This window comes from Octopus bimaculoides, chromosome 3 (genome assembly GCF_001194135.2).
Source record: "Octopus bimaculoides isolate UCB-OBI-ISO-001 chromosome 3, ASM119413v2, whole genome shotgun sequence".
Taxonomy (NCBI): Eukaryota; Metazoa; Mollusca; class Cephalopoda; order Octopoda; family Octopodidae; genus Octopus; species Octopus bimaculoides.
Genome location: NC_068983.1, coordinates 165,993,561 through 166,005,157, shown reverse-complemented (window position 1 = coordinate 166,005,157; position 11,597 = coordinate 165,993,561). Strand labels below are relative to the sequence as shown.

The following is an 11,597-nucleotide window of genomic DNA, read 5'->3' as shown; positions in this document are numbered from 1 at the left end:
AATTAACTCCAGATGATTAACAGGTGATAAGTCATACAAATGAATCAGAAGATCAAAGTCTCAAATATTTCTATTTTAAGAACCCTTCCACCAAATTTCAGTCTCGTACCTACACTTGAAATAATTTGCATTTTTGTTATTATTACCTATTACACGATCATTTAGTTAGCAGGCATTTTATCTTGAGGTTTGGTGACAACAAATTATTATTATTATTATCATTCAGAAGTCTTATTTTTATCACATGCTTTCACTTCACTACCGAGCACAGCTCTGTGTGCCTTGGGTATGTGCTGTGGTTTGCTGTGGTGCTCTTATGGTTACTGTATTGAAAGCGTTTTTTGTTGGATGTGTGCAGTGCCTAGTAGTGTTATTTTTTGTACGTTATATATACTTGTTAGTCCTGGTGTTTTTCTTATGTATTTGTTTGAATATTTTTTTACCGTACCTAATGTGGCTATGATAGGAATTGTTTCTAGTTTTAGACTCGACATTCAAGTTACCTCTATTTCCAGGTCTTTGTATTTTGAAAGTTTCTCCATTTTTTTTAGAGAAATGTTGTCATCTGTTGGTATTGATACAGCAATTAGAAAGCAATTTTTTTCTTGATGATCTCTGATAACTATATCTGGCATATTGGCCTTAATTTCTCTATCTGTGTGTATTGGCATATCCCAGAGTATGGTTGCTTTCTCGTTTTCTGTGACCTTTTCTGGCATGTACCTATACCATCTTTTTTCTGTTGCTATTCCATAGTGTTGGCATAGCTCCCAATGTATATAGGTCCCAACTCTGTCGTGTCTGTGAATATATTCCTTCTTAGCCAGGACTGGGCAGCCATTATTATTATTATTATTATTATTATTATTATTATTATTAAGGTGGTGAGCTGGCAGAATTGTTAGAGTGCAGAACAAAGAAATGTTGCATTTCTTCTGGTTCTATATTCTGTGTTCAAATCCAACATTTTGCCTTTCATCTCTCTGTGAAGGATGGGGGTTGATAAAATAAAGTACCAGTCAAGTGCTGGGGTCAATGGGGTAATGATGAGCTCTTCCTTCAAAACTAATTTAGGTCTGGGATCTAAATTAGAAACCATTAAGAAGCTTGCTTCCTGAGCATGTGGTCTTGGGGTCAGTCCTAGTGTGGCATAGCCCCAATATGATCAAAGCCTAGATTTGAAACCATTATCATAACTCTGTCATTGTTGGAGTGACAGAATTATTACAGCATTAAAGCAAATACCTTGTGGTATTTGGTTATAGTTTTTTCCATTCTGAGTTCATATCCCACCAAGGTCAATAACATGAGGTGTCAGTCATGTAATGGAATTAATAGTATAATTGATTTTGGTTAATCCACATTATTCTGTAAGGAGCACAGGGCCAGTTTCCTCAGTTTCTCTGGTGTGAATATATTCCTCCCTGGATGGGACACCAGTCCCTCACAGGGTTACTCATTTTCACCAGCGAAGTGGACTAGAGCGCAATGTGAAATGAAGGGTTCTGCTCATATATATATATATATATATATATATACATATATATATATATATGTTAAAATTTACAGAAAGCAAAAGACGAAGACAGGTGTAGGAACAACAAGCAGGTGCATAAGTTTAATGTTTCGGTAAAATGGAGAAGTCTTTGACTTTTACAAGATGTATGTATATGAACTGTGATGCTGCATGGTAGTGAGACATGAACCCAGAACGTGGAGGACATGTAAAGGCTGGAGAGGAATGAAGCTGGTATGCTCCACCGGATGTGCACTGTTAATGTGCATGTGCAACAGAGTATTGGTGCACTGAAAGTTGAGCATAAGAGGAATTATATGCAGTGTGCAAGAGAGGAGACTGGGTTGGTTTGGTCATGTGATATGGGTGAATGGGAACATTTGCATAAAGAAGTGCCAATCACTTGAGATGGAGGGAGCCGTGGAAGGGGGAGACCCAGGAAGACATGGAACAAAGTACTGAAGGCCGATCTCAAAATGCTGAGCCTTTCGAAGGAGATGACAAAACATTGAGATATGTGGTGCATTGCTGTACCCAAGAAGACCTGCTCACCACAACAGAATTGATATCCTCAAACCAAGATGCTATATAAAAAGAATTGGTGTGGATGCCAATGCCAGGTAAAAACCATTCTGTGGAGTGGTTGGCATTAAGAAAGGCACCCAGTTATAGATATGAAGCCAAAACAGACTATGGAACCTGGTGCAACCCCAGTTCCTGCCAAGCCAGCCAACCCATGCCAGCATGGAAAACGAACATTAAATGTCAATGATGATATTTATATATATATATATACATACATACACACACACATATGTTTATATATGTATATATGCATGTTCATGTGTCTGTTTATATCTGCACTCTTTCAAAGTGACAAACTAGGAAGAATGTCAAATGTTGCCATTTCTTTCATCAACAAATCGTCCACTCATTCCATTTCTTTAAAGCCCTGTCAAATGAGAGATCCCTTGACTTGAAAAATCAGTAAAGTTTAGTGACAGGAAGAGGATCTGGTTAGGGAACAATACTTCAATAATATATTCTTGAAGCACCCACGGCACTCTGCTGAGTGGTTGGCGTTAGGAAGGGCATCCAACTGTAGACATTTTGCCAGATCAGATTGGACCCTGCTGCAGCCTCCTGGCTTGCTAGTCCTCAGTCAAACCATCCAACCCATGCCAGCATCTAAAGCAGACATTAAATAACGATGATGATGATGATGATGATGATGCACTCATGCTGGCATGAAACACAAAATAAAATACACATAAAAAAATGAACAAAAAAGAAGGAAGAATCTTTGGTTTTTTTCCTTCTTAATTTTTGCTTTCTGTCCTTGTTTATCCCTTGAACAATCTGTGAAATTCTAGATTTAACTTTACTTTCCTAATAATAAATAATTAGGCTATTGATTATTATGAGTTAAAAATATGATAATTCATAATTGATTTATAATAAAATCTTAATTTATTATTACAAGTGAAAAAAAGACAGTGACACTTTCATACAGAAATACTTTACTTCATCATCATCATCATTTTAATGACCACTTTTCAATGTTTGCATGAGTCAGACAGAGTTTATTGAAGTAGTCAGAGTTTATATTCCACATCTGGATGCTCTTCCCATCACCAACCCGTAACTGTTTTCAAGGAAGCTAATATTTACCCATAGTCAAACGTGTTTCTATTGAAGATGCTCATTTACAATTATCATGCAATGCTGAGATACAGGGACATTAACACACACACACACACACATCAATCATCATCATTTAACGTCCATTGTCCATACTGGCATGGGTTGGCCAGTTTGACCAGGGCTGGTAAACTGGGGAGCTGCAACAGACTCCACTGATTTGGCATGATTTCTATGGCTGGATGCCCTTCCTAATGCCAACCACTTTGAGAGTGTAATGGGTGCTTTTATGTGCCACTGGCATGGGTGCCATTTGCATGACACCAGTATCTGCAAAGACTACAATTTCACTTGGCTTGATGGGTCTTCTTCTCAAGCATGACATAATGCCAAAGGTCTTGGTCATTGCTTCCATGAGGCCCAACATTCAAAAGTAACTCAGTCACTTTGCTTCCATGAGACTCAATGCTCAAAAGGAACTCAGCCACTTTGCTTCCGTGAGGCCCAATATGTATATATATATACACACACACACACATTCCTGGCTTTAAGGGTATTATGAAAGTCCTGGTTGGAGGCCCAACCTTCCATGTTCTTTTACAGGACTTGGAAAAACTTAAGTACCGTTGCAATAAGTGTGTGAATCTGAGAGGGGAATATATTGAATAAAATCATAATTAACTGATCCTCCTGTATTTTCTGTTACCCAAAGCCAGGAACTTTTCAACACCCCCTTGTATGTATGTATGTATATATATATATATATATATATATATATGCTGAGACCCCCTTCAGTCATGCCTGACCGTGGGGTTGCACCTAGAAAGTTATCCTCCCAGGTACAAGTCCAGGCAAGGTTGTTTATAGAAGGCCAGCAGTTGCCCATGCAAACCAGCCTCCCCTCTTCACACCACCAGTGTTATCCAACGGAAAGGCAAAGGGGCCCGATACAGCTTGGCACCTGTTATGTCACAACTGATTTCTACAGTTGAGTGAACTGGAGCAACGTGAAATAAAGTGTCTTGCTTAAGAACACAACACACAGTCCAGTCCGGGTATTGAACTCACAACCTCACAATTGTAAGCTCAACGCCCTAACAACTGAGCCATGCGCCTTCATACACACATAACAGGCTCCTTTCAGTTTCTGTCTACCAAATCTATTGACAAGGCTTCGTCAGCCCAGGGGTACAGCAGAAGACTAGCCCAAGGTGCCACACAGTAGGACTGAACCTTAAACCATATGGTTGGAAAGCAAACTGCTTAACTACACAGCCATGCATGCACCAATTAATTGTTTCAAATTCAAAAATTATTCACTTCCTCTTTAATTAATAAAAGAATAATTTGTTTCCCTGTCCTGTTTGTGCTGTTGTTTACTCACATCAAAGCTGTTTAATTAAAAGTTTATCTATAACGAGAAAGACCAATAATTAGCATGCTAAAGTTCAATTTCTGAGGAATTGAAGAGATAAGATATAAATATCTGCCCTGGATATGACGAGAATTTCAATAGCGGAGGCAGGGCCATGGCTGTGTGGTTAAGAGGCTTACTTTATATCCAGATGGTTTTGGTTCAGTCCCACTGCACCATAGAGAAGTATTTTTTAGAGCTCAGGGTCAACCAGTGCTTTATCAGTGAATTTGGTAGACAGAAACTGTGAGACATGCATATGTGACAGAGAGAGAGAGAGAGAGATTGTCCTAGTCCCCTTACCACTTTAGATGTAAACAAACCAACATTGGTTTGTTTACATCTTCTTAACCTAATGGCTTGGCAAAAGAGATTGACAAACTAAAATACTTGATTTAAAAAAGGAAGTAGCAAGGTCAATTTGTTTGACTAAATCCTACAAGGTGGTGCTCCAGTATGGTCACATACCAGTGACTGAAACAAGTAAAAGTGTCAAAAAAAAAACATTAATACCCATACCGCAGTTAAGTAGAGAAGGAAGTAAACTGACCTGGGGTTAAATAATAACTGCAAGCAAGAAGAGATTCCATGAAAGGCTAGCAGTGAGGTGTCACCCACACCCAGAAGCTGGTGTTTCACCATTTTGTACACATTTTATTTGTTTTGTATAATTTTAGAAAAACTATTTTTAAGGAACGTTAAGACATTCAGGACCCTGTTTCATGAGGTTTTGGCCAGGTCTTTGATTCTGATCGATTATCAAGTTTGCTGAAAGCTTAACACTAAAACACATATCACAGCAAGTAGATTATCATTATACATTATAAGTTAATACCTGATAATTCATGAGGTGCACCTGATACAGTAAGAATCCAAACAATGATGTATCAACTTATTCTTAACACATCCTGGCCAATTCAAACAAATACCTTCCATTAGGCATCTACCATACTCTGGGCATGGATACATTGAAGCTCCAACGCCTGGCAACTGACTTGGTAAACACCCACAAAATTATTAACCATCGTGCCAACAATCACCTTGAGCACCTTTTTGAGCTCCATGTGTCTCTAACACATGTGGGCATGCCTACAAAGTCAGGAAACAGCACAGCTCCCATGACTTTCAGAAACATTTTTTCACACTCAGAGTTGCTGAAGCATGGAACAAACTACCTGCATCAGTTGTTAGTTGCCAAGACATTGCATCCTTTAAAACCTCCATGCTCCCTGATATTCACCAACACTACACCTGATATCCACCCACCTCCATGCACACATGTATATCATGACTCGTGCACAGTTCACTCTCCTGACTTTTGTACATAATTCTATGTACTGTATATGTACCTTTGGTAAGTTATTGTGCACCTGAGCACCATTATTATTATTATTATTATTATTTAATGTTGATTTTTGTCATCAGAGAACATTTCTTCTCTTTAAATAACATGCAATTCCCTAGTGTTTCAACCTTATTGTACGTCTCCTCAGTCAAAGTTATCCTCCCAGGCAAATGAATCTAACACAAAAGGACAAGGTCTTGTTCATAGAATTCAGCAAACAAATTATTTGTTGATCTCTGCCAAACATAATAATTCATGGGGTACACACAGAACAGTGAGAATCCAAACAATGATGTTTCTATTCATTCTTAGAACATCCTGGTAAAAATTCAAACATGAATATCTGATTAATGTTGGTTTTCGCCATCAGAACATCTCCTCCCTTTGTATGATGTGTGTTCATAACACACAAGATTCCCCAGCGTAAGGAGACAATGGGAGGCAGTGTTTTCTGAGGGTAAACAATAGGATTACATTTGAATCTGCTGGAATGAATAGATAGACATAAAAAAGCAGAAATGAACATAAAGGACAAAAATAAATTTAGAACATTAGAAACAGAAGAATCCAAAAAACTGGAAAAATAGAAAAATGGAAAATAAGAGATAAAAATCTAAAAAGAAATTAGAGAAATTTGAGTAAAAGAGGAGAGAGAGAGTGGAAATGATTCTAAAAGATGAGAAATACAAAAACTGAGCTACTTGACAGAAAAGGATTAAATTTTGTAAAAGGGGAATGGAAGAGCCCTTGACAAGCTGAACAGTTTGCAAGGATTGAGGTTCAGCTCTAATTTTATGGCAAGAAGAAAATGAGAGATAAATCTGCCCCTGGATAGCATTCCAGTCTATCACAATAACATTCCATGATAAATCTGGGAACTATTCCTGACAAATAGATGAAGTAAGACAATGGGAAATAAAGTGTTCCTGCCAGAAATACCAAGGAACCCATTGCTGGTTTGAATTCTTGATTGATCAGAAAGAGGACGGATACCTTATAAACTTAGTCATGGGGCTTGTAACTAAGACCATTCTGGATTCAAGAAGAAAATCTAGAAAACAGAATCAACTTCTTGATAAACTAGAAAAAGAATCTTACAAAATATAATTATGTTCATATAGAATTATTAATGGTAAAAATTATGAAAGAAGAAACAATAGTTACCTTTGACTTGAACCATAACTTTAGGCAACGATTTGGTTGAGCCATTAATTCCACTATTTCCATGGAGTTTGGGAAGATAAATTGTGTCTGGAGTTATTGCAACATTAGCTATTTCAGCGATATTACGAGTTCCTTGTCCAAAGCTCCTACGTTTCTTTCTACTTCCACGTTGATCTGAGCTGAAAACCCATTGGGTATATGATTCATCGTTTTTGATATTCACAATAGAACTGCTATCAGAGGGCAAGAGTAATTCATTAGACGACAAAGATGGGGGTGAGGAAGTATTTTCGAAATCGCCTGCAATTAATTCTGTTGACTCAAAGCAGGAACTTGAAGCCTTCGGTTGGTTCGCATCTGAGCTTGCCTGTGAAGCTGGATTACTCATATGAAGGCCCACTTTTCGAAAGCCATTATAAAAATTCAACTTGAGAACATGAGCGTAGCGGTTGGACATTAAGGCTATGAAACTTTCATTGATGACCACTTTGCTAACGAAGTGTCCCCAGTTGATAATTAAAATATGAACAATGTCTTTGTAAGAGCGTGAACATTCAGCAGAATATTTTTCTTGGACCATATAAAGGTTAACTTTTTTGTGACAAGCAACAGCAAGGGTCCCAGTGTGAGAACAAACACTTAAACTATTTGCCTTTTCTTCCTGCGGTATTTCAAGGACTTCAAAGACAGGCTGACCAGGAATAATAACGGGGTATTTTTCAGCTACACGTAAGCTTATTGAAAAATTCTTCTTATTTTCCCATTTTTTCAGATCAAGGTAAGTCTTTATGAAAGTAAGATTCTCATGACGGAAATGTTTGACTTCCAAAGTAGCCAAATAATCATCTGGAAAAGAAAAAAACAATACAATTTTCAAAAAAGGAAAAGAAAATTAGATTCAAGATCACAATTTCTTTTGTACAGATCAAAAAAGAAAGGGTCTCATTAACAGAATCAGCAATTGGGATCATTGCTTTATTAACACCAAAACCATAAAAGTTAATCAGTCGAGTAAATCAGAATTTCCAGTCAGGACAGAAAGTAATTCTTCAACTACATGTTCTACGGCATAGAGCAGTTGTTCCTAAACTTATCTCATTGCAGAATCCAGACAATATTCCAGATACCACGAACCCACATTCTATGGAAATTACCTCTGCATTAATTTTACCAGAAATTCAACAGAATAAAAATGGTTTTAGAATGAGAATATATTTCTATAAGAAAGCATAATAATTTACATTTTGGAATAATTTTAGATTTATAATATAGTAACTTATATTAACTTATTTTGTAAATGGTAAAAACTATTTCTTTTTTATCAAATGGTTTGTTGTTTTTTTCTTTTATTGACAGACACTTTCTCTCAAAGAATTCTAGAATTATTTCATGAAACATTGAGACTTCCTAAAACCCACTTTGGAAACACTGAACAAGACCGTTTCTTCTACTAATAAAATAAAACTGAAATTTTATATTTATTCATCGTTTTTAGTTATTATTTCTACAGGTGACTCGAGAAATAATTCAATTAAACCGTAAATTGTGGCCATGTTCTGTTTGTTGCTGTTTGGCTTTTCGTAAATTTTTGGTAACATTTTAATCCCAACATCAATAAAATTTATTAAATAAATCGAATAAAATAACATTGAAGATCCAACTGAGTCATACAACCTTAATAAAAACCATTCTGTCGGATAAATATTGTTTGCCCAGTTCGAAGCCGATCCTTTAAGAATTGGCTCGTTACCAAGAATCTCATCAATATTATCCGATAATGTCCGATAGATTTTTTTTTACAAGATACAAAGAAACCATCGAAGATTTGTAAACATAAAATAGATGCCGAGAATATAAAATAAAGGAAAGCAGGCATCATCCCGATAACGGTTTCATTTAGCTGTTAATAATAAGTATTTAATAGTTTCTTTAGAAATAATGATAATAATGATAATATATCTGTGAAGCCAACATCCCAAACCAGTGTTTGCTATTTGGCGGAACCTGAAATTATATTTTAATAGAAATGGGCGGATTTTTATCTCATTCAAATAGAAACAATTATCTCGATACATAAAATATATTTTTCACTTCTTTATTATTATTATTATTCTCTCCTATAACTAATGATTCCCCCAAACCATTTATTATTGTTAAGAGAATGGTTTCGGTTTTCTCTGGCTCCGCCATAAACCATTTCCCGTTGACATGTTGGAACCATGCTGTAATTCCATCAACACACAACCTCTCCTCCTCTTCATTCTCTCTTTCAATTGTTGAATGCAACAAGAATAAACCCGAAATTAACAATAAACACACACACACGACATCAGTTTCCACTCGGGCTTCTCTGTGGAATGCAAATTATTTTAAGAATTCCTATATACTATCCATGCTCTTTTCTCTTTTACAAACATCTTATTAATTTTTAATTAAGACAATAACAATGAAGATCATCAATATATATATATTTATCGACTGAGAATCGTCACATGAAAGAACAACGAGAGAAGAAGGAACCTCAATGGCCGTAATTCTCTCTCTCTCTCTCTCTCTGTCTCCTACCTTTCTCGCTGTAAGCCAACTGCTGGACCAAGCCTTCTGTGTTGATGGAACAGACATTCTTCCATCCTTTACCAACCTGGATACGGAACACTTCCAACGAACCTGCTACGGTAGCAATGAACACACAATCGCTTGATGTGCATAAAGATATCGGTTCGTCAACCACGGGGAGAACGACCTGGGATTTGAACCCGAAACACCTAAACACGCGAACCATCGTTGATTTCTTTTTTTCTTTTTAGCCAAGAAAGAAGAAGTCTGAGAAATGGTTAAGAAAATAAAACTGATATTCTGCCATCCGATTGTCGACAGAGAAGCGCTTTCGTTGTTTTCCTTGCACTCATATCGTCCGAATCAGTCGACAACCATGGGAAAAAGTCGTCAGCTCTTATAAACCATGACTGCCAATAATACTGGAGTCGTATCTGACTGCTGCTCCTTCGTTGAGCTTCTTACGAGAGGCTTCCACCACAATCACACACCATTCTGAACTGAATAAACTAGCTTTCAAGGAATTGAACATAACTTTAAATTCGATCCGGTTTTATATTTCAGTCTTTATTTCATCAAACATAAACTATTTCGCACAATGATTTTTTTTTTAATCGAGAAATAACCCGTTATTTCTTTATATTTTATTTTACAAACATTTATGTTCTTTCTGTTAACTTCATCATTCAAAAAACATCAAAATTAAGTTTGTTTAAAGTTATATCAAAAACGGGAAGAGAAAATCCAAATTTTTTACAACAGACACAAAACTGCCTTATATAGACTTGATAGTCTTTATTTAAAAGCAAAATAATTCAGTGTTTTGCCCTAAATTCCTTTCTGTTGAAGAGCATAGGCTCCAAAACTAAAAAACTTTCCCATTCTTTCTGAGCATTAAACTAATATACCTGTGTGTTGTTCCGACACTTGTTTTCGTCTTTTGTAAATTTGAACTTTATATACACAAGTGAGTGGACAAACACATTTAGTAGGAATTACATGTTTTAAATTATATATATATATATAAAAAAACAAGTTTAAAATAATGGTCATTCCATATAATTCCTTTATTTGAGCAAACTTGACATACAGCTGTTTCCAGTAGTCATTACAGGTACATTACTTGATTGGTCTATTGATCAATTAAAGAAAATTGAATGACCTAAGAAAATTAATGCTACTTTTGTCAAAGCCATTTCTGGAAATAACAAGCATGTGCTCTGCTTGTTAATTTACCTCAGTTGATCAATTGACCGACTAAATAAACTTATCAGCAATGTACCAATAATGGCTACTGGAAACAGCTGTAAGCCAAATTTACTCTAATGAAAGAATAATATATAATGACCATTATTTTAAACTTGTCTCTTAGATATCACTCTGAATAAAAACGATTTTGTCTGGAGCCCATCCATGGATTTACAATATAGAATTGTGATGAACCACAACCTTGGACCCTACCAAAAGATTACTACTTGGGGTTCTTCACTAATCTAAGGAATATCGTGAGCCTGGTGTGCAACAGAGAGCTTACGAAGTATTTTGCCCGGATTGATAATCCCCCACTATTTGTTCTATATATACATAGCTGAAGGATTAAAATTAATCAAAGGACATATACTAAGTATGTCTACCTGCTGGAAATAACAGTCAAAACTCTTATTTAAATTGCCAAAATACTGATAACTATTGAAATCAATTGTCCAAATGCAAACGAGCTAAGACAATCTCTCAGCATACATTCATTTGGACCAGTTTCTGGACTGACATAATAGCCTAACCTTCCTCAGTATGCCTGCAATCACCTATATTATTGATTCTGTTATTACCATTTTTAAATTGTTACACTAGTTAATAACAAAGTCAATGATATCTTCGCAAATTATTTTTTCATTAACTATTTGCTCTATATTGAAATTATATATATATGTATGTGTGTGTGTGTGTATATATATATATAT

The 11,597-nt window shown here is 36.0% G+C and overlaps 1 protein-coding gene across 1 annotated transcript in view; it reads right to left on the bottom strand.

The window, feature by feature from the left end:
- Positions 1-10,086, bottom strand: part of LOC106867340 (BLOC-2 complex member HPS3) — a 58,588-nt gene extending 48,502 nt beyond the window's left edge. Inside the window, exons 1-2 of the mRNA XM_052966821.1 lie at positions 9,646-10,086; positions 7,081-7,926 (exon numbers count right to left, since the gene is read on the bottom strand). Coding sequence (XP_052822781.1) covers positions 7,081-7,926; positions 9,646-9,862 — 1,063 coding nt within the window. The 5' untranslated portion in view covers positions 9,863-10,086. The remainder of the gene's footprint in view (positions 1-7,080; positions 7,927-9,645) is intronic.
- Positions 10,087-11,597: the final 1,511 nt, after the last annotated feature.